This window comes from Sus scrofa, chromosome 14 (genome assembly GCF_054392235.1).
Source record: "Sus scrofa isolate SSC_HxYL_T2T_F1_AM1 chromosome 14, Sscrofa_HxYL_maternal_Yorkshire_Landrace_v2.0, whole genome shotgun sequence".
Taxonomy (NCBI): Eukaryota; Metazoa; Chordata; class Mammalia; order Artiodactyla; family Suidae; genus Sus; species Sus scrofa.
This window is the reverse complement of record NC_139396.1, coordinates 148,172,366-148,197,085: the sequence shown is the minus strand read 5'-3', so window position 1 is coordinate 148,197,085 and position 24,720 is coordinate 148,172,366. Positions and strand designations below refer to the sequence as shown.

General features: G+C 34.1%; 1 protein-coding gene, 1 long non-coding RNA gene and 1 other non-coding gene across 11 annotated transcripts in view; 2 read left to right on the top strand and 1 right to left on the bottom strand.

The window, feature by feature from the left end:
• The window catches only part of ATRNL1 (attractin like 1), a 770,027-nt gene that overhangs the window by 651,840 nt on the left and 93,467 nt on the right, over positions 1–24,720 (bottom strand). For all 9 annotated transcript variants that reach the window (XR_014826351.1, XR_014826350.1, XR_014826353.1 and 6 more), the window contains one exon: positions 17,043–17,226. Coding sequence is in view for 3 of the 9 variants with exons in the window: in XM_021074415.2 (XP_020930074.2) it covers positions 17,043–17,226 (184 nt within the window). In the remaining 6 variants the exon portion in view is untranslated. The remainder of the gene's footprint in view (positions 1–17,042; positions 17,227–24,720) is intronic.
• Positions 1–24,720, top strand: part of LOC146397080 (uncharacterized) — a 412,496-nt gene that overhangs the window by 310,617 nt on the left and 77,159 nt on the right. The window lies entirely within an intron of this gene.
• Positions 23,618–23,724, top strand: LOC146397081 (U6 spliceosomal RNA). Its single transcript, XR_014828589.1, has one exon. It is a non-coding gene; the product is annotated as a U6 spliceosomal RNA (small nuclear RNA).

Here is a 24,720-nt window from a genome sequence, read left to right as displayed (position 1 = left end):
CTATCTCAAAAGGCAGCTGTACCCTTGTTCATTGCAGCGTTATTTACAATAATTAAGACATGGAAACAACCTAGTGTCTATCGATGCATAAATGGATAATGATATATGTACAAAGGTAAATATTATTCAGCCATTAAAAAAAAGAAATTCTTGGAGTTCCTGTCGTGGCGCAGTGGTTAACGAACCCGACTAGGAACCATGAGGTTGCGGGTTCGATCCTTGCCCTTGCTCAGTGGGTTAAGGATCCGGCGTTGCCGTGAGCTGTGGTGTAGGTTGCAGACGCGGCTCGGATCCAGAGTTGCTGTGGCTCTGGCGTAGGCCGGTGGCTACAGCTCTGATTGGACCCCTAGCCTGGGAACCTCCATATGCCGCGAGAGCGGCCCAAGAAAATGGCAAAAAGACAAAAAAAGAAAGAGATTCTTGCAGTTCCCTGGTGGCCTAGCAGGTTAAAGCTTGGCATGGCCAAAAAAAAAGAAAAAAGAAAAGATACCCTGCTATTTGCGACAACACAGAGAGACCTTGAGGGCATTACACTAAGTGAAACAAGTGGGGCAGATATAAAATCTAAAAAAAATTTTTAAATGAACTTATAGATCAGAGAACAGATTGGTGGCCATGGCAGGTAGTGAAAGATGGGCAAAATGAGTAAAGGTGGGCAAAATGCACAAACTTCCAGTTATAAGACAAACTGGTTCTGGGAATATAATATACAGCATGGTACTTATAGTTAACAATACTGTATTGCATATTTGAAAGTTGATAAGATCTTAAAATTCTCATCAGCCACAACTCCAGGCATACTGACAGCTAGCAAAAGCTGGAAGAGGCAAGGAAAAGAGTTTCCCCTAGCACTTCTGGAAAAGGCATGGCCCTGCTCACACTTTGATTTTGGATTTCTGGCCTCCAGGCCTGTGAGAGAATTATATTCCCATTGCTTTAAGCTATACAATGTATAGTAATTTATTACAGCAGCCATAGACAACTAATACAAAGGACATCTTATAAAAAAAAAAAAAAAAAAAAACCTTCAAGCTAACATCATACTAATGGTGAAAGACTACATGTTTCCCCATTAAAATCAGGAATAAGACAAAGATTTTTGCTCTTCTCACTTCTACTCACATTGTACTAGAGATTATAGCGAGGAAAACAGGCAAGAAAATGAAATTAAATGTATCTAGATTGGAAAGGGAGAAGGAAGACTCTTATTATTTGCAGATGACATGATCTTGTCTATAGAAATTCTACTAAATAAAAAAAAAACTTCTAGAATTAATAAAGGAGTTTAGCAAGTTTGGAAGGTAAAAGAAAAATATGCAAAAGTAAACTGTATTTCTCCAAACAGAAATGAAAAATTCTAAGAAAAAAATAAAGCACTTCAATTTATAATACTATCAAAAAGAATAAAATATTTAAAAATAAATTTAACAAAGTAAGCATAAAATTATACCAGGAAAACTAGAAAATATTGAGCAAAGAAATTAAAGACAGCCTAATTAAATGGAAGAATATCCCATTTTCATGGACTAGAAAACAAAATATTATTAAGATGGCTGTACTCTCCAAATTCATCTACAGATTCAACACACTCTCTATAAAATCCCTGTCAGATTTTTTTAAATTAACAAACTAATTCTAGGATTATTGCAGAAATTCAAGGGCCCAGAATAGTCATTCAAAGAATTAGAAATTCAAAGAAAGGAAAAAATACTCTTTTCAACAAGTGGTGCTAAGGCTACTGGATATCCACATACGATAGTTAGAAACTGAACCCCTCTCTTAAAGTATACACAAAAATTAACTAAAACTTGATAAAAGACAAATTAAAGAGCTACAAATGATAAAAATCTTAGAGGAAACTATAAAAGTAAATATTCCTTGCCTTGGGTTAGCCAATAGATGTCTAGCATAAGTGACAAAATATACAACAGATAAAATGGTCTTCAAAATTAAAAATTTGGAGGGAGTTCCCATCGTGGCTCAGTAGTTAACAAATCCGACTAGGAACCATGAGGTTTAGGGTTCAATCCCTGGCCTTGCTCAGTGGGCTGGGGATCCGGCGTTGCCGTGGGCTATGGTATAGGTCAAAGACACAGCTTGAATCCCATGTTGCTGTGGCTCTGGTGGAGGCTGGTAGCTACAGCTCCAATTAGACCCCTAGCCCCAGAATCTCCATATGCTGTGGGTGTGGCTCTGAAATGACAAAAAAAAAAAAAAAAAAAAAAAATTGAGCTCCAAAGGACACTGTAAAGTGAAAAACAACAAACAGAAGGGAAGAAAATATTTGCAAATCATATGTATAGGATTTACATATAAAGGATTTTATATCTAGAATATACTAAGTACTCTTATAGCTCTAGGAATAACTGTAGTTAATATAAGGGAACTTCCTCATCTTGATAAAAAAAAATTTATCAAAAAAATTATACTTAATGGCAAGAAACTAGATGCTTTCCTTGTAAGAAAAGTAATGAAGGCAAGATGTACTCTTTCATCACTCCTATTCAACATTTTACTGGAAGTCCTACCTAATGCAATAAGACAAGAAAAGGAAATAAAAGCTATACAAAATGGGAAGGAATAAATAAAAGTGACTTTGTTCACATATGACATCATAACCTATGTAGAAAATCCCAAATAATCAACCAAAAAACTCCTGGAAATAGTAGGTGACTAGAGCAAGATTGCAGGATATGAAGCTAATATACAAAAGTCAGTTGCTTTCTTACAACCAACAATGAACAGAGGATATCTGAAATAAAGACACAACACCATTTACACAGCACCTCCAAATTTGAAATAGGTATAAATCTAGCAAAATATGTATACTATCTATATTAGGAAAGAATACAAAACGCTAATGAAAAAAATCAAATAAGTAACTAAATGGATAGTCTATATACATGGTTAGGAAGACTCACTACTGTCAAGATGTCAGTTCTTCCCAGCTTAGTCTATATATTCAATGCAATCCCAGTCAAAGTTCTAGCAAAAATAGACAACATAATACTGAAAGAGAAACACAGAGGACTGATAGGACTGATACTGACTTCAAGACCTATTATCAAGCTACAATAATCAAACGAGTGTGATACTAATCAGTGGAACAGAAGAGTGAGCCAGGAATTAGACCCGCGTACAGTCAACTAACTTCTGACAAAAGAACAAAAACAACTCAACAGAGAAAGGACAGTGATTTCAATAAATGGTGCTGAAACAACTGGACATCCACATGCAAAAAAAAAAAAAAAAAAAAAAAATCTCAACAGACTTTATACCTTTACAAAAATTAACTCAAAATGAATCATAGGCCTAAATGTAAAATGCAAAACTATAAAACTCCTAGAAGATAACATAAAAGAAAATCTGGGTGGCCTTGAATTTACTGACGACTTCTTAGATACCTCGCCAAAAGTGCAATTCATAAAAGAAAAAAAAAAAAATGGTAAGATGAATTTCATTACGGTAAAAACTTCAGCTCTGTGGAAGACACATTCAGAGACTGAAACAGTAAGCCACAAATTAGGAGGCAATAATCGCAACAGATATCTGATAAAGAATTTGTATCCAAAATATACAAAGAAATCTTCAAGCTCAACAATTAGAAAACAGCCCAATTAAAAATTGGCAAAAGGTCTGAACAGATACCTTTCCAAAAAAGACACACAGATGGCAAAATAAGCATGTGAAAAAATGCTCAGCATCATAGGCCATTAGAGAATTACAAGTCAAAACAATGAAATACCACTACCTATTAGAATGGCTAAAATTCAAAACACTGACACCAAATGCTGGCAAGGATGTAAAGCAACATTAAATGCGGGTGAGAATGAAAATCAGTATCACCACTCTTACAGACTAAATACACTCTTATAAAGCTAAACAATCTTACCACACAATTCAGCAACTGCACTCACTGGTATGTAACCAAAAGAGCTGAAAATTTATGTCCACGCAAAAAACTGCAAATGGATGTTTATAGCCATGTTATTCATAATTGTTGAAACTTGAAAACAACAAAAATGTTCCTCAACAGAAGACTGGATAAACAACTGTACCATATCCACACAACAGAATATTATTTGGTGATAAAAGAAATGGATTATTAAGCCAAGAAAACATGTGGAGGAACCTAAAAGGCACATTGTTAAGTGAAAGAAGCCAATCTAAGAAAAGGGGTTATATTGTATGATTCGAATTGTACAACATTCTGAAAAAGGCCAAATAATGAAGACAGCAAAAATATCAGTGGTTCCCAGGGAACGAGGGTGATGAGCACACATGCCTTCTGAAGCAGCTGGAACTATTCTGTATGATACAGTACTGGTAAAACACATCATTATGTATGGTGTAAACCCATTGGACCTACAACCAAAAGTAAATCCTAATGTAAACTACAGACTTTAGTTAATAATAATGTTTTGTTTCGTTTTGTTTGTCTTTTTTTGCCATTTCTTGGGCCACTCCCGCGGCATATGGAAGTTCCCAGGGTAGGGGTCGAATTGGAGCTGAAGCCGCTGGCCTACACCAGGGCCACAGCAACGCTGGATCCAAGCCGCGTCTGCAACCTACACCACAGCTCACAGCAACGCCGGATCGTTAACCCACTGAGCAAGGGCAGGGATCGAACCCGCAACCTCATGGTTCCTAGTCGGATTCATTAACCACTGCGCCACGACAGGAACTCCCATAATAATGTTTTGATATTGACTCATAAATTGTAACAAATGTCCCACAGTAATGCAAGATGTCTATAACAGAGGGGCTTGGAGTGAGGAATATATCAGAGTACCTGGGATCTCTCCATATATTCTGCTCATTTTTTCTTAAAACTAAAACTGTTCTAAAAAATAAAGTCTATTTTTAAAAGACAACGACAAAATAAAATGATGGCGATAAAATTACAGTTTTTCCAGATATCAAATCTTTACTGTAACAAATAAACCCAAACTCTAGCACCTGGTGAGCAGATAATTTTTTAAATAGGTGAATTATAAAATGGGATTCAGGTTTCTCACTTTCAAAAGGGATTTACAAATATAGAAGAGACTGAGGCTAAAATAAATGCTATGATGTTACATGACATCATTATGCAGTTTAGACACACAGGGTCTAGGCAGATGGGTATACACAGATATATACCCATTTCTATAAATAGGCATAGATATGTGTGAATGTGTTTGTAAATTTTCTGGCTCTACCTTCTGACAGCATCTGTAAACACATCAAAAAAGTAATAAGCATATCTAGTCCTCTAATCTTGGTTTTAAATACCATTCTCTACTAAAAGGAATCCAGGCTCCTTGGGGAAATGACTGATTTCCAAAAAGAAAACTACAAGATGCAAATGGAAATTTTTTTTTTTTGCATCTGTGCCAGAAATTGGAGAAGTTCAAAAAGAATGATAAGGGATATGCCTAAACAACACAAAAGCCTGACTGAAAGGAACTCATGCTGACCAAATATGGGACACCTTGGGCACCAAAATAAAGTAACTGATTATAGAACACTGAATAAAATAATAATACATCAATTCATACTGATATAAGCGGACATAAAATTTAGGATATTTATAAGGAATAATATTAGAATATGACCATTTGGTAACCATCAGAGTAATAACTTTCTCACAAGAATAATCAATATATACTAAAACTAATGTATAAAAGTTTAAAGGGGGAGTTCCCATCATGACGCAGTGGTTAACGAATCCAACTAGGAACCATGAGGTTGAGGGTTCGATCCCTGGCCTTGCTCAGTGGGTTAAGGATCAGGCATTGCCGTGAGCTGTGGTGTAGGTTACAGACGCGGCTCAGATCCCACGTTGCTGTGGCTCTGGTGTAGGCTGGCGGCTACAGCTCCAATTAGACCCCTAGCCTGGGAACCTCCATATGCCACAGGAGTAGCCCCTGAAAAGGCAAAAAGACCAAAAAAAAAAAAAAGTTTAAAGGGAAACAATATTTACATAAAGAATCTCCCCACATGGTATTTATTAATTTTAAAAGAAAAAAACTGTATCTGTATAGTGGAGAAAACTGGAAAACCATTACTTTAACCAAGGTATAAGAGTTAGGAGTTCCCGTCGTGGCTCAGTGGTTAATGAATCCAACTAGGAACCATGAGTTTGTGGGTTCGATCCCTGGCCTTGCTCAGTGGGTTAAGGATCCGGCGTTGCCACGAGCTGTGGTGTAGGTTGCAGACGCAGCTCGGTTCCTGCGTTGCTGTGGCTCTGGCATTGGCCAGTGGCTACAGCTCCAATTAGACCCCTAGCCTGGGAACCTCCATATGCCACGGGAGTGGCCCTAGAAAAGGCAAATAGACCAAAAAAAAAAAAAAAAAAAAAAAAAAAAAAAAAAAAAAAACAAGATATAAAAGTTAACCTCCACATGGATGTTCACATGAGCCTCATTTATCATATCCCAAAGTGAAAACAACCCAAATGTCCAACATCTGAGAGTGGATTAACAACATGTGGTATATTCATACAATGGAATATTATTCAACCACAAAAAAAAATTAAACACAGAGACATACCACAGTGTGGATGATCCCTGAAACAATTGTGCTAAGTGAAAGAAACCAGACAGAAAAGGTCATGTATTAAGTGAAAGAAGCCAGACGCAAAGGGCCACAAACTGCTCATTCCATTCATATGAAATCCATAGAGACAGAAATCAGTTAAGAGGTTTCCAGAAGATGGGTATAAGAAGGCATGAGATGACTTTTTGGGGTGATAGAAGAGTCTGTAATTAGTGATAATGGTTGTATAACATTATGAATATATTAAAAAAACCACTGAATTATATACTTTAAATGGTTAAAATGGAGAATTTTATTTTATATAAACTTTATTTCAGTAAATTTAAAAAAAAAATAGTCATAGGAAGACACATTTTAGTATCTGACCAAAATGCAAACCCCTAAATCTAATCATGAGAAAAGATCAGATGAACTCAGATTGGATCATTCTTCAAAAGAAAAGCTGAGATTGCTCCAGACTAAAGGAGACTAAAAAGCCATGACAACTCAATGTGTCCATGAGCACAATCTTGGATATGATCCTGGAAATGGTCCTACATTAGAAAACAATACCCAAAGCTGGCAAGGAAAAAAGCATCAAAACCTGAGAAGGACAATGTAAAAAGGAAAATCCACAGGCCAATTTCACATATGCACATAGACGCAAAATTTATTAAGAAACAAAATTCAGTAATAAAGAGGTTCTATATTTTTAATTAAAAATATTAGGACAACTAGAAAAATTAAATAAGGTCTAAGATTAAGTTAGAAAATTCTATCAATGTCATTTCCTAAATTTGATACCTATATTGTAATTATATAAGAGAATGTCCTATTTTTCAGTAAATACATTTAAAAATATGTACACTTAAGGGGGTAAAATTGAGCATGACACTGCCTATGACCAAGCATTTATAATTCTAAGTACATAGTTTACAGTAACTTGTATATGAAACAACAGAAAACTAAAAAAGAATATTCATTCATGATAGGAAAAACTGGTGCACTCCAAACATCCATCCTCAATAGAACAGAAAATATAAAAGGATCTATGTTCACACATTAAGGGTCTTTCACACAGAACAACTCTGCCAGCAATCCTACAAATCTGTCTCCTAAAGGCAAAAGAAATAAAAGCAAAAATAATCAAATGGGACCTGGTTAAACTTAAAAGCTTTTGCACAGCAAAGGAAGCCATCAGTACAAGGAAAAGAAAACCTATGGAATGGGGGGTGATATCTGTAAATGATATGACCAACAAAGGGTTAATATCCAAAATACATGAATAGCTCATACAGCTCAACACCAAAAAAAAAAAAAAAAAAAAAAGTCCAACCAAAAACATGGGCAAAAGATCTGAGTACAAATTTGTCCAAACACATACAGATGGTTAATAGTCCCAGGAAAAGATGCTCAGCATCACTAATTATTAGAGAAACGCAAACCAAAACAATATATCATCTATATCATCTCACACCTGTCAGAAGAGCTATCATCAAAAAGTCACACATCAAAATGGAGAGGATATGAAGATAAGAGAACACTTGTACACTGTTTGTGGAAATAAAAATGTAAGCAGCCACTAAGGAAAACAGTATATAGGTTCCCCAAAAAAACTAAAAATAAAACTACCCTATGATCCAGCAATTCCACTCCTGAGTATATATGGGAAGAAAACAAAAACACTAATTCAAAAAGATGCATGTACCCCAATGTTCATAACAGTACAATTTACAATAGCCAAGCTATAGAAGCAACTCAAATGCACATCAACAGATGAATAGATAAAGATGTGAGGTTTTATATATATAAAGATGTGATATATATATATATATATATAGTGAAATATTACTCAGCCATAAAAAGGAATGAAATTCTACTATCTGCAACATGGACAGATCTAGAGAATATCTTGCCTAATGAAAAGTCAGACAAAGAAAGACAAATAATGTATGGTATTACCTATATGTAAAATATAAAAATAATACAAATGAGCGTATATGTAACACAGAAACAGATTCACAGATATAGAAAACTAGTGGTTATCAAAGGGGAGAAGGAAGGAGGAACAGGCAAATTTGGGGTAAGGAATTAAGAGATCCCAACAACTATGCATAAAATAGATAAGCAACAAAGACATACTGTATAGCATAGGGAATTACAGCCATTATCTTGTAATAACCTTTAATGGAGTATGATCTATACAAATACTGAATCAGAATGCTGTACACCTGAAACTAATATAATATTCTAAACAACTACACTTCAATAAAAAAAAAAAAAAACCTCTCATGGCCCCATCCTCCTTATCTACATTTACCCTATTTCTCTCCTTCCTTTAAAACAGAATTCCTTTTACAAAAACTGTCAGTACTTTACCCGGTTACTCTTCTCCCATCCTGGCTAAAATCCACGCCAATTAGAATGTCACTCTACCAGCCTCCCATTAAGGTTAACCAAAAAAACTCCAGTTTGCCAGATTCCATGATTACTTCTCAATTCTCACACTACCTCACCTATTAGCAGCTTCGACCAACCTTCCCCTGTCCTTTGAAACACACTCTTGACTTCCAGGAAACCAGACTCTCCTGGTTTTCCTACTAACTCATTAACTACTCAGGCTCCTTTTCTGGTTGTTTGTACTTATCTCTCTGACCAGAAAATTAGTGGGCCCAGATCCCCAAACCCCTGCATCAAGCCACCTATTTCACACACTCACTAGGACGTCTCTAGATGAAGTAGATCTAAAACTGAGCTTCTAATCTTCCTCCACACTGAAGCCACTCCTCCCACAGAACTCCTTGTCTCAGGGCCAGCTCCATACATTCGGGTCTTCAGGCCAAAAGCCTGATTCATCGTTCACTCATCTCTCTCTTCCAGCCTGTTTCCAATCCCTTAGTCCATCCAATCTCTGTTGGCTCTACCTTTAAAATAGATTCAGAAAATCCAACCAATTCTCATCACCTGTACATTGCCTCCTGGGTCCCAGAAACTATCATCCATTTCTTAGATTATTATGATATCTTTGTAAATGGTCATTTTACTTCTGCTCTTGTATCATGATCAGAACACAGCAGCCAAAGTGATCTAAGTCAGAGCATCTCACCTCTTTGTTCAAAACCCTCCACTAGCTTCCCATATCAGAGTAAAAGTAAAAGCCCGTATTGTTGACCTCTATGACTCTATACTATAGAGTTGCCAATTATCATCACTCTAAGATCATTTTATAACACTTCACCTCACCAATCTACGTCTACTCCAGCTATACTGGCCCACTTACTATTCCAAATGACAAGCATATAACTATCTCAAGGTTTTCTGCACTAGCTTTCACTCTGCCTAGAACAGTCAGCCCTCAGACACTGGCATGGCCCATTCTCTAACCTCTGTCAGGACTCTCTATACTCAAATGTGTTCTCAGCGATGTCTTCTCTGATCATCCTACTTAAACGCAACAACCTGAAAGTCTTTCCTCTTTCCATGTTTTCTTTTTTCTACATAGTACTTATTACCATTTTAAATACATTTTACTTATTTTCATTTTTATTGCCTCTCTCCCCCTATTAAAATTCAACTCCAGGAGTTCCAGCCATGCTACAGTGGGTTAAGAATTTGACTGCAGCAGCCCAGGCTGCTGTGGAGGTGCAGGTTCAATCCCCGGCCCAAAGAAGCGGGTTAAAGGATCTGGCATTGCTGCAGTTATGGCATAGGTTAGATTCAGTTCCTGACCCAGGAACTTCCACATGCCACAGGTGCAGCCTTAAAAAATAATAATAGTAATAACAATAATTTTAAGAAATACAATTCCAAAACAAGCAGCTGATTTTTTTAAAGTCTCTAAGAAAAGTGTACAATGCTATAAAAAAAAAAACATGCTAAGTTCAAAAACAGACAAACTAAATGATTCACTTGCTTACAAACACATACAGGAGGGTAAAAACCTAGAGTGAAAAGTAAGGACACAGTTAACACAATATTAAGAATAAGGTAACTCTTTGGGGGAAAGGAGGGCATGCCATCATGGAGCCAACGTGAGGGCTTCTGGAGGTATAATATCCTCTTCCTTGGCTCAGGTAGCTAGACTGCTTACTTCATTATTTTCTGAATTTACAGTTCTATGCTTTCACATACTCTTTTGTCCATATAGAGTATTTCCCAGTTTATAGAGAGCACTACAAAAAATAAGTACTATACATCTCAGAATTACCTTGAGATAAGTACTTCTTTAATTGATCAACATGTAATTTTAACCAGACAATCCAAAATCCCAAAATGTCATAACATATTGTAATGTGTATAAGGACAACAAATCTTTTCGCTTAAAAAAATATTTTTGTGTTCATTTTAATAACTTTTTCTACTGTACTACTTCATTATATATATATATTTCTATTTTTCCCATATACACATATACCATTAAATTTTTTATTGAAATATAGTTTATTTATAATATTGTATTCGTTTCAGGGGACATGTACCATAAAATTTGAAATTATGTGTCTCTCTTACTAAGAATATCTTAGGTTTATTCCCAACATGGTGCTTGATACAGTCAACGGTTTTTGTTGAAAAGATTTCAGACACTCACTATGCAAAGAAATTATCAAGGATAAACACCATGAATAACATGTTCATCAGTATTTTGCAGACTGTAACTATGAATAGCATATTATCACTTTCCAAAATTTTTAACAGCTACAATTTCGAAAAATCACAAAAACATTATAATTTAACAAAATAACTTTGAATACTTTAATATAAAAGCAACTCTCATTATACCAAACTTAAGAAGGTTGAAGAAATAATTTCATGTAACCAGATTCGCATCATTATGAAAACATATTTCAAGTACATGTGATTTCAAAGATTTTTTTAGGTGCAGAAGTAACATAGTACCACAAAAGCATTATCACTAAACTCACTAATTTTCTTGTTTAAGATTTCTAGAATTATAGTTGAAATCTTTTTTAACTTGAAAAAAATGGAAAAAAAATACCAAATGTATAATTATAGCTGTAAGTTACAAATGATAATGTTTAATATGTTCCTTATGTGTTAAAATGTATTATGCACATTACAGGTTAAAGAAACACAATAGAGAAAATGACTTCAATAATAGTACGAGAAAATCTAAGGTCTATACTATAACAAAAAAGCCTTGATATACAAGAAAAATGAAAGTATGGTCTCCTACTACAAGCTTTATAAACATATGTGTATAAAGAACGTTACAAGATACCTCATTTAACAAGGGGAAGAAATCAAGACCACGACGACCCTGGTACCCAAAATCACTATAGCAAACTTAGTGTCTTAGAAAAGCATAATACCAATTTAGTAAGACATCCTAACAATACAAAAGGAATTATTTTTGAGAAATGAGAATTCCTATAGAGGACTTTTTTCCCCTCTCATTCTTCAAATGTAAAGAAGCCAGACTCAACTAGTCCTGAAGATGTGGGGGATTAGCAAAGGCTTTGGATGTATCTAAATCTTTATGCCTCAAGCCTTTTCCAAAATGGCATAAAAAATTAATCTGGGTAACTATACATAAAAAATTGACCTTCTTTTAGTATTTCAAATTGCCATAAATTAGCATAAAATATTAAACATGAGAATCAAATAAAACACAGATCTCTATTTTTAAATAAACTTTAATGAAGTATCACATAGATGTACACCAAAAGGTACACAACTCTTAAAGGGTGTAACTATTACAAAGTGAACACATATCTGCTGCCACTCCAGTAGCTTCCCTGTTACCGATTCCAATCACTACTCAATTCTTCCTAGCCTTAAGGCAATCCCTGCAGCAACTTCTAAACCACAGATTACTATTTTCTGGTGATAAACTTTATAAATTGGAATCATATACTAAATATTCTTTTGTGTCTGGCTTCTTTTGGTCAACATTAGTTTTGTAAGATACAACTGCACAGATGCATGCAGAGACAATTCTTTCATATTCATTATTGCATAGCATTGTTGTGTAAATATGCAATCAATTTATTTATTTGAACTGATAAAAAATATTTCATTTGTTTCTAATTATATACTATTACAAATAATGCTGTCATGAATATTCTTCTACATGACTGCAGTGCATACGCATATACATGTGCTGAATATATAACTAGAATAACTTTGGTGGCTGTATGGCTCATCTCTATCATGTTTGCTCTCTATTTCACTAATTTGTGTCCTATCTCGTATTCTCTTTCTTTTTCCTATCTTTATTTAATTTATCCTTTCTTTGGGATTAAGCTGCCATTCTTTTTCTAACTTCTTGAGGTTATGTTAGACCTATGATTTTCAAGCTTTTAAAAATCTCTTCTAATAAATACATTCAGAGTTATAAATGTCCTTCTTGGCAGGATCATATTCATCATGATATTCAATACAAAATATTTTCAAATTTCCAGTATAATTTCTTTGACCAATTTAAGAGTTTATTAATTACAAACATCTTAAGAGTTTTTCTAGTTACTTTTATGTTCCTTTCACTGTGGTCAATTATTTTGTATGATTTCATTATTTTTAAATTTGTTGAGACTTGCATTAAAACCTAGTATATGGTAAATTTTAGAAAATGTCCCATATGTACTTGAAAACAACATATATTCTGCAGTCATAACAAAATATGCTCTCAAGTATCAAAGAACACAAAATTATTAATCATGTGATTCAAATATTTTACATATTTACTGGTTTTTTTTTTTTTTTGGTCTTCTTGTACTATCAGTTACAAAATTAACTGTGTTAAAAATATCACACTAGGATTGGTCCCCCGGCATTCTGTCAATTTTTGCTCTACTTAAAACAGTGTTTGTAAGGTACATTTAAATTCAGAACTGTTTATTCTTCCAAGTAAATATCTGACAAACTTTTATTTGCCTGATATTAGAAAAGCTATAACAGCATTGTTTTGTTTAGTGATTGCATTATATATATACACACATTATACATATACACATATATAATATAATATATATATACGTGTATATATGTGTATCTTCCATCCTTTTGTTTCAACTCTTTTAAGTATTTTATACTTTTTATGTATTTTGTAAGCAGCATATGGCTGGGTTTTATTTTTATACTCAGTCCAAAAACCTTTAGCTTTTCAGTGGAATATTTTGTTTCTTACATTTACTGTAACTGGTTTATTTCCTCAAATTTAGTGTAATTACTGATTTATCTGGAGTTAAAATACCATCTCACTATTTCCTTTATGTGTTGCAACCTTAATTTGTTCCCTTTTCATTACTTTCCTGCCTTCCTCCAAATGTATTAAGTATTTTCACCTTTATTCACCTGTTGGATATTCAGTGTTTCATTTTTTGCCGTTAACTGATGACTGCAATATAAATCCTCAACTATCAATGTCTAAAATAAATTCACTTTTTATCAACTCCCATATGATACAAAGACCTTAGAATTGCTGAACTCCATTTATATTTCTTTCTGATTTATGTGCTGCTATAATCATGCATTTAAATTTTGTATAATTTAAGCCTCTATTATCATCACAGTATATTATATAATAAATAACCATTTAGATTTACCGTTTTTGCTTCTCTATTTCTTCCAGTATCTAGGATCGTTTTTCTTCTAATTCCATAGCATTTCTTTTATTTACTTAGCATTTTCTTTCTTTCCTTTTTTATTTTTATTTATTTATTTATTTATTGCCTTTTAAGGCCGCACCAGCAGCATATGGAGGTTTCCAGGCTAGGGGTCCAATCACAGCTGTAGCCACTGGCCTACGCCACAGCCACAGCAATGTGAGATCCGAGCCATGTCTGCGACCTATACCACAGCTCACGGCAACGCACTGAGCAACCCACTGAGCAACCACAGGGATCAAACCTGCGTCCTCAAGGATGCTAATCAGTTTCATTAACCAATGAGCCATAACAGGAACTCCCCTATTTAGCATTTTCTTTATTGCAAGTCTGCCGTTGTCAAATTCAATTCTTGTTTTTCAGAAAAGTCAATGTTTTCCTTTCATTTTTTAAGAGTTTTTCACTGGGTGAAGAATTTTAAACTGATGACTATTTTCTTTCAGCCATTTGAAAATACCACATCTTCTAGATTCCTTTTTTTTTTTTTTTCCAGTTAAAAACTCAGTTTTCAGTCTCAGTGTTGCTCCTTGAAAGAGAAAATGTCTTTTTTCCTCTCTAGTTGCTTTTCTCATCCTATTTGGGTTTTCATCAGTTTTACAATGATATTTCTAAGTGTAAGTTTCTAGGTACTTATCCTCCTTGGTACTCATAGAATTTCTTCAATTTGTGGCTTGATGTCTTTTGTCACTTTGGAAAATTCTTAGTCATTTAAGACTTCAAATACTGCCCTACATTATTTTCTCACTCTTCTTCTGGACTCTAATTCCATGCATGTTAGAACACTTCCACATGTCCCTTATATTTCTTTTCCACTTTTGTTTTCCATTCTTTGTCTTTATTTCAATATAGGTATTTCCTTCTGTCATATCTTCCATTCCATTAATTTCCCCCTCAGCTGTGTCTAACCTGCTATTAAATATAGAATTCTTAATTCATTTAATGTATTTTCCATCAATAATTTCCATTTGATTTTTTAATAATAATTTCCAGTTATCTGTTAATATTTTATACCTTATATTTTAATTTCTTGATGATAAAATCCTAATCATTTTAAAGCTGCTGTTTGAAATACCATTATCCAACAGGTATATATCTAATGGCTGATTTTCTTCCTATTTTTTCTTTTTCTAAGCCTTATTATTTGCTTTGTACCAGATATTACATATGAAATAGCTTGAGGATCTGTATGATATTATCTTCCTCAAGAGAGGATTTACTTTTGCTCTGCCACTAGTTAGGCTACAAACAGACCACTGTAATCCACTGAAGACTGTGATGATTCAAAAATAGGCTAATCCTCACTCAGAAGTTTAGAACTTCAGTGACCAGACTAAATTATTAAGTGTGTATAGGGACCTCTCTTGCTTGGAACACTTGGAAATGCAACTGTAGTCTTCCATATTGATTAACAAAAGCTTTACTCAGTTTCTCAGTTTTCACGATTTATTGTCTCAAGGACAAAAGCTGCACAAAATGGTAATATCATCTCCCTAATCATTCAATCTCTCCTAGATCTTGACCAAAAAATTCTCATTTTCTTTATAGTTCTCTGTAGCCTTAAAAAGATGTAATTCTATTTTTTTCTCAGTGGAAATAACAGTCTAAAATAATCCACTTCACCATTGAAAAAGAATTTGGAGAAATTATTTTCACACATTTACTAATATCTCAACAAAGGAGCATATCTACTAAACTATAATACTACATTTTATTAGACTAAAAAAATAATAAAAACTAGCAAAATTACCCAATGGAAAGTCTTCATTTTAAAAAATTCCATCTTTTATTTTTCAAATAAAGTAAAAATAAGAATATATGTTTGAAAGTGAAGGGGGTAGAACAAATCACAATTTGGTGGGAAGCTGTATTTCACTTAAACATGTAAAATAATTTTATATAAGTTTCAAAGAATGTTTAGTGTCTTAAAAGAGAAAAAAGGGTCACCTCCCACGTCTAACAAAGGAAAATGAGTGCAATAAAATTCTATTTTAAAACCTGTATACCTAGAAAAAATCAATAAATGAAAAATTAATATTTAAAATAAGATCAAGTTATGGTTATGAGTAAGCAATTCACTAAATAGAAAACACAAGTGGCAAAATGAACACATAAAAATATGCTTATCCACTATGGTAATCAGGATATATACATTAAAATGTAAGATACCATTCACATCCATTGCACTGGCAAAAGAAAAACATGCTCACAATTACCAAGTGCTGGTGGGACTATGGAGCCAGAGGGACACTCATAACCTGCTGCTGAAGAATTACATTATCATGGTGACTTGAAAGGCAATTAGGCAACATGAGGTAAAACTGAAGACGTGAATATTCTCAGAGCAATTTTACTTTACTTATGCACCCTAGAAACTCTTGCATAAGTGCATGAGAAGATCAATACAAGATGTATGATATGGCATTACTTATAACAACTATAAAGGAAAATTTACCTAAATGTTACCGCTTTGTATTTCATAGGAAATTAGATGATAAAACTGAAGAAATGCTTTTAAAATTTAAAAATCACAATAAAATGTGAGTGCAAAGAAGAACAAATCCCAGGACAGATAATGTCAAAGCTTAACGTTATAGTAGTAATTTAAAAATGCTCATCTGAATGGAACATGATATCAGCACTTATGAGTAATGTACACAGAATAAGTATATCTATAGGACTGAAAATCATTTTAATGTCTATCATTTACAGCAAGGATGGCTACACAGAAAATGTATCATTTTGTGCCTTTGCTACATAAAAGAATGTCATTCATTGAAATAAAGATGGGAAAAAAGCCAAGAATATCTCCCTGAAAATATTTAATAAACACTACTATTATAAAAATATAGAACATAAGAGTGCCAAATTTCCCATTATACTGCTGCCCACTCTACTCACCAAGTCTTAGTGTTAACTTCGTACTTATAAAGGTCATCTACCAATCCATATTTGTTGCCTGGTAATGCTTTATAGCCTCCATGAACATAAATGGACTTGGTTATTTCATCATACACACTGGTATGGCCATATCCACCTTGAACAATAGCTCCTTTAGTTTCTGGAACAAGCCAAGTGTTGGATGCTGTAAGAGAAAGAAAATAAATCATCAGCTTCAAGTAGTATTTAAAAATAAAAATAATATACCACCAAACTACCAACAAGTTAATTCTAACACCACATCATATGAGTAAAGTATGCCTAATAATCATTTAATTAAAAATTATTAGGAGTTCCCGTCGTGGCGCAGTGGTTAACGAATCCGACTAGGAAACATGAGGTTGCGGGTTCGGTCCCTGCCCTTGCTCAGTGGGTTAACGATCCGGCATTGCCGTGAGCTGTGGTGTAGGTTGCAGACGCGGCTCGGATCCCGTGTTGCTGTGGCTCTGGCGTAGGCCGGAGGCTACAGCTCCGATTGGACCCCTAGCCTGAGAACCTCCATATGCCGAGGGAGCGGCCCAAGAAATAGCAAAAAGACAAAAAAAAAAAAATTATTAAATATGTGCTAATTATTACATTGGGTGGTAGAATTGAAGTTGAGTAAGACTGGTCTTTCTGTAGATTAAATTAAACTATGAAATACTGGAAACATCTAATTTTTGATGTGGAAAAGAAAAAGGAAAATTTTATTTTCACATACATTTCTGTTCTTGTAAATAACCTTAGACAAAAAATTTAACAAATAATTTATGAGAGCCTATTATTTGGCAGGCTACTCAGGCCCAGCATTTCTCAACCCATAACCTGGCAATGAACAAGCAGGCTTGTTCCTCCCCAAAATTGGACAGGATTCACATGGATAATCCTAAATGATCTTAGGGGCAACCACCAAAGATCCACCAAACACCTTTACAATAAGCAGACAGAGGAAGGGTTTCACTTCCACAACAGGTCTGGGACTGAAAAGGGAGATCCCACCACAAGACCTAAATGCTAAGTCTTCTTTTGTTGGTTGGGAGCCAATAGGATACCCATCCTCTAGTCCTGGAGTTCCTAACCAGTCACCTTTCATGTTTCTCCTTTGGTTGTCTTTAATACTATTTACAGGGTTTGTTGTTGTACTTAGTGGGATGGGGAGGGAGAAATTAGTCTACATCAACTTTTAAACTTTTTGTGCATTGATTTTTTTTAACTCTAAGTTTCCTTAGTTGTAAAAGGATAGCATGAGTAGACCTTCCAAAGGGCTATTAGCACATGAAATAATGAGGCACTCCCTGAGACAGTGTATGCTCTATTAGATAATGATGCTATGGCTAAGATTGCTAGATTGCTTAATGCATCATTTTTTTTTTAAAATGGGAACTCTCAACTCAATTATTTCTTATAAGTGTACATAAATTTATAATTTTCTCAAATTAAAATGTTAATAAAAATATATATGCACCTTACTAGCAATGGGAAGTTCAACATGAAATAAAATATCTCACTCAACCACTCTTCAAATATTTTAAAAAATTAAAAGTGTAACAGCTACGGCACAGGTCCAACAGCAAAGTGAGTTACTCTTAAATACCACAGCAGTATTTCTCCAGGTTTAATGCTAGCAGTTTAAACAAGGAATGGTGATATGACAGTTTCAGATAAAAAATTAAGAAAATTGTTTTGCTCAGATAAAGGTGATTAACTAAAAGTGTAAAATTAAATATGATTCACATTCTCACTTTACTCTTATTATTACATTTGGAAATGAGCACATGCTAGAAGGATTCAGTTTGTCTCAGTAAACATTTAAAGTAACAAAATATTTGCCACCTCAGAAAAAGTATTTTCTTATAATTTGCGTATTATATGCATATGCATGAATTTTGTTTTTAATTTTGTAATGTGCCATATCATATTCCCAATTTATAAAAAGTGGGTCACTGATTCATTAAAGAGAAAAAATAGTAATTAAAATAGATATATGAATACAAGAAATAACTCAGGATAATTCTCCAAAAGTCAAAAGCAAAAATAACTCATATATACCAAAAGTTCTTTACTAGGCTATGATGACTCATATATACCAAGAGTTCTTTATTAGGCTGTGATAGAGAGCATTAAAAGCCAGAAAAGAAAAAAAAATGAAAAAAGATACTGGATAACAAGCAGCACATGACTGTGATTCTAAAGAAAAGAGAAACAAGGTGAGCCCTATGAGTGTCAAAATTGTATGCCGGGAGACAATTCCCAGCCACTGAGCAAGAAGGGAGATTGCCGACAGATTCTGATGATCTCACTATGCTGAGAAAACAAAGATCAGAGTTTGAAAAAACCAAATCCCTACAAGCTAGAATTTGTAGGAAATGATACCAGATATGAGTTATCTGCACAGAGAAAGCTCAAGAGACCTGCAGAAATGTTCCCTCACGTCTTTAGCTGCATATTGATCTGCATGTCATAATAGGAAACTTCTCACCAAAAAACTAGTAGGCTGAACAGCTCTTGGATCTCACAGGGGCTGGGAACAGTTTGTGCTCCAAGCAGTCACAGAAGAAAGACCTCAAACTATTGGAGGCATTAGGCAGATTCCTGAAAAGGAATGTGGTACTGGACTAAATTAGCCATAAACTGAAAGTTGCTCTGGATCCACTCTAACAAACCTTAAAAGCAATCCCCCAAAATGCTGACACTGATAACTTAAGTCCATGTTAGTACAAAGCTCAACATTCTTTAAAGGGATACAACAAAATCCAGCAAACAACAAGGTAAAAATATACAATGTTCAAAATGCATTTAAAAATTAACGAGCATGGAGGGAAAAGAAAATATGACCTATAACAATATGAAAAATCAATCAATAGGAAAGGATATAGAAATAACAAAAAAGATAGAATTTAAAGAGAAGACTGTTTTAAAAAGCTATTGTAAACATTTTCAAATATGTTCAATAATGTTACAGAAAACATGGATATGATAAGGGAGAAATGGAAGCTAAAATAGACTCAAACAGAACTCCTGGAATAGAAAAATACATTGAATACAATTAACATAAGATTAGATACTACAGAAGAAAAAACATGAATAGAAAAATACATTGGATACAATTAACATAAGATTAGATACTACAGAAGAAAAAACATGAATTTCATACATGGAAATAGAAACTATCCAAAATGAAGCACACAAATGAAAAACCTGAAAAACAATGAACAGAATAGAAGGGACCTATGTCAGGGACCTGTATCAAGTTGTCTAATCTAGTATGTTAAGAGGTCTGGCATGTGGTAGTGGTAAGGCAGACAGAAACAATGTTTGAAAAAAATAGTTTCTCAAATTGAATGAAATCTATAAATTCACAAAACCAAGATCAATGAAATAGAAGAAAATAATGCAGAAATAGAGAAGGCCACACGAAGGATATCATGAAGTGATAAAGATGAACAAGCAGAAGAATAAAAATAGGAATGACAGTTGACTTCTCCACAGGAAGCATGCACATCAGAAGACAATGAACACTTGTCATACTTTTAAACTGCCTAGAAGCGAAAAGACCCGTCAACACAGAATTCTATACCAAAAAATAACTATCAAAGTAGAATTATATATCCCACAAAATATTTCCGAATGTGAAAGTGATAAAACCTTTTAAAGACCAAGGGGAAAAAAAAGCAGAGAGAACATATTACTGGAGACTGGCTCTATGAAAAAAAAAAAAAAAATGACCAAAAAAGTTCTTCAAGCTGAGTGAAAATGTTACTTGAAACCAGATAGAATCTGGATTTACATATAGATGAAAAAGGATTATAGAAAATGGTTTGATATGTGGGCAAATACTAAAGGTGTCATTTCTCATTTTTCCTTCCCAGTAAATGATAATTAACAGTCCAAAACAATTAATTATAACAATTTATTACAGTGTTCATAACATATGAGATATGACATTATCACAAAGGAAAAAGATGGAAATGCAGGTATACAATTCTGAGTTTCTAACCCTATACATGAACACTAGTTAAAGGTAAAATCTGAGCAATCTCTACAAAAATAAAACAAAAAAGTTATACTTAATAAATTAATGGTCCTACAGATTTAAGCAGCTCGGCAAACCACAAACAAGATAAATTCAAAGGAACCCACAACTCATGAAACTGCTGAAACTTAAAAATGCAGAAAACATTTCAGAAACAGCTAAAGGAAAACAACAGTTACCCATAAGGGAACAACAATTCAACTGACTGTAATTTTGTCCTAAGAAACCATGCAGGACAGAGGAAGTGGCCCAACACTTTTTAAAGTGCTGAAAAATAACTATAACTATAAAAATAACTGTAAGTCAGAATCCTATAACTGGCAAAAATAGTCTTCAAGGACGAATGTGAAATGAGATTCTCAGGTGTGAAAAAAAATTATGCTGGTTCATAGCCAGCAGAACTACTCCAAAGGAAATACTAAAAGAAGCTCTTCAGACAGGGGAATGACCATAGAAGAAACTTGGAATAAAAGAGGACAATTTATCATGAGGAACTAACAATTCTAACTGTATACACTCCTAATAATAAAACATCCAAATGAGTGAAGCAAAAACCAATAGAACTGAAAAACAAAAATAGATATATCCACAATCATAACTGGAGGTTTCTACACTAATTTTTCAGTAACATTAAAAAAAAACAAAAAACAAAAAACAAAACAATAAACAGAGTATCAGTATGAATATAGAAGACCTGAATAACTCCATTAGCCATAATACAATTGGCATTTATAAAACACCCCAACCAACTACAGAAGAATACACATCATTTCAAATTTACATAACATTCACCAAGGTAGACAATATTCTGAATCAGAAAATGAGATTCAAGAAAAAATTTAATTATAAAAGATAGAGTCTGCCAATAATAGAATTAAACAAGAAATAATGGCAAGAAAAATATATTTAAAATCTTCATCTATATGAATCAAACAAAATACTACAAAGGGAACCAAAGGGAAAAACCACCAAAAAAAACCAGAAAACATTTTGAAGGAAATGGAATAAAAAAATACAACATTTCAAAATGTGTGAGGGAGTTCCCGTCGTGGCGCAGTGGTTAACGAATCCGACTAGGAACCATGAGGTTGCGGGTTCGGTCCCTGCCCTTGCTCAGTGGGTTAACGATCCGGTGTTGCCGTGAGCTGTGGTGTAGGTTGCAGACGCGGCTTGGATCCAGCGTTGCTGTGGCTCTGGTGTAGGCCGGTGGCTACAGCTCCGATTCGACCCCTAGCCTGGGAACCTCCATATGCCGCAGGAGCGGCCCAAAGAAATAGCAAAAAGACCAAAAAAAAAAAAAAAAAAAAAAAAAAAAAAAAAAAAAATGTGTGGGGTATAGCTAAAGCAATATTTAAAGCAGTCATTCTCAGTGGTGGCTCCCTGAAGCAGCAACTGGCATTACCCGAAACCTTTTAAAAATGCAAATCTCCAATCCTGACATAATTAATAAGAAAATCAGGTATTAGAGCACAACAATCTATTTTAACAATCTTTCACGTGATTCTTATGCATCAAGTTTGAGAACTACTGGCTTAGAAGGAAATTTCTAATAAATACTTAGATTTTTAGAAAGAAAAAAAATCTCAATATCAATTCAATGATCTATTCTTCCACCTTAAGAAATCCAGTAAAACAAGAGCAAACATAACTCAAAGAAGAAAATAAATATAACACATAAAGCATTAATTAATATGATAGAAAACAGGAAACAAAAGCTGGTTATTTGAAAAGATTGATAAATTGATTAACCTGTTAATCTCTAGTGGACCGTTCAAAAAAAAAAAAAAAAGGACACAAATAACTTAGATCTAAGAGGATATATCACTACAGATTTTACAAACATTAAAAAGAATAATAAAGGGAGTTCCCACTACGGCACAAAGAGTTAAGAATCTGACACACATGAGGATACAGGTTCAATCTCTGACCTCACTCTGGGTTAAGAATCCAGTGTTGCCGCAAGTTGCAGCATAAGTCACATATATGGCTTGGATCTGGTGTGGCTGTGGCGTAGGTCAGCAGTTGCAGCTCTAATCTAACCCCTAGCCTAGGACATTCCACATGCCACAGATGCAGCTGTTAAAAAAAAAAAAAAAAAGAGTAAGCGAAAATAATGAACAGCTTTATACAATAAATTTAACATCTTAAATGATACAGACAAATTCCTTAAAAATACCTACCAAATACCATTCAAAAAGAAATTAATAATTTGAGATTGCTAACAGTTATTAAAGAAAATAAATACTAAAACAGATTAATTAAATAAATAAGTTTTTAAAAATTTTCTACGAAGAAAACTTCTGGGCCAGAAAATAGTTTAAGATAATATACCAACTCTACACCAACTTTTACAGAAATAGGATAAAACACTCCCCAAATCATTTTACCATTATCTAGACTGCAAAACCAAAGACATTACAAAAAAAGAAAATCACAGTCCAATATTTCTTATGAGCATAAACATAAAAATCCTTAACAGCATTTTTGCAATTCAATTCTAGTAATATACAAAAAGGATAATACAGTGATCGCTTTGGCAGCACATATACTAAAACTGGAAAGATACAGAGAAAATTAGCATGGCCCCTGTGCAAGGATGACATGCAAATCTGTGAAGCGTGCCATATTTTTAGAAAAAATCACAGACGTAGGACAGACTCGTGTTTGCCAGGGGGAGAGGGAGAGGGAGTGGGATGGATTGGAAATTTGGGGTTAGTAGGTGAAAACGGTTGCATTTGGAATGGATAAGCAATGGGATCCTACTGTATGGCACAGAGAACTATAAATCTAATCACTTGTGACGGAACATGATGGAGGATAATGTGAGAAAAAGAATGTATATATGTATGTATGACTGGGTCACATTGCTGTAGAGCAGAAATTGATAGAACACTGTAAATCATTCTAATAAAATTTTTTTAAATTAAAATTGTTTTTAAATAAAAGAAATGGATATCAAAAAAAAAAAAAAAAAGGATAATACATTATGGCCAAATGGGGTTTATCCAAGAATGCAATAGTGGCTTAACATCTTCTGAAAATCAGCGTCATTCATCATACTAAGAAATCAAAAAAATAAATATATAAAAGAACAAATGTTCTTCTCAATAAAGAAAAATTACTTCATTATAACTTATCATTATTCATGAAAAAGACTCAACAAACTAGGAATAAAAGTGAATTTACACCACCTGATAAAGGCATCTAAAAAAAATATACTGCTAATGTAATAATTAAAAGACTGGAGCTTTCCCTCCAACAATAAGGGAAAAAAAGGCATAAATTTCTGCTCTCACTACTTCCACTCAGTATTGTATCAGAGATCCTAGAGTATAATAATACAAAGAAAATAATAAAAAGTATATAGGGAGTTTCCATTGTAGCACAGTGGAAACGAATCCAACTAGGAACCACGAGGCTGCGGGTTCAATCCTTGGCCTCGCTTAGTGGGTTAAGGATCCGGCATTGCCGTGAGTTGTGTTGTACGCTGCAGATGCAGCTCAGATTTGGCGTTGCTGAAGCTGTGGCGTAGGCCAGCAGCTGTAGCTCTTATTAGACCCCTAGCCTGGGAATCTCCATATGCTGCGGGTGCGGCCCTAAAAAAAGAGACAAAAAAAAAAAGTATAT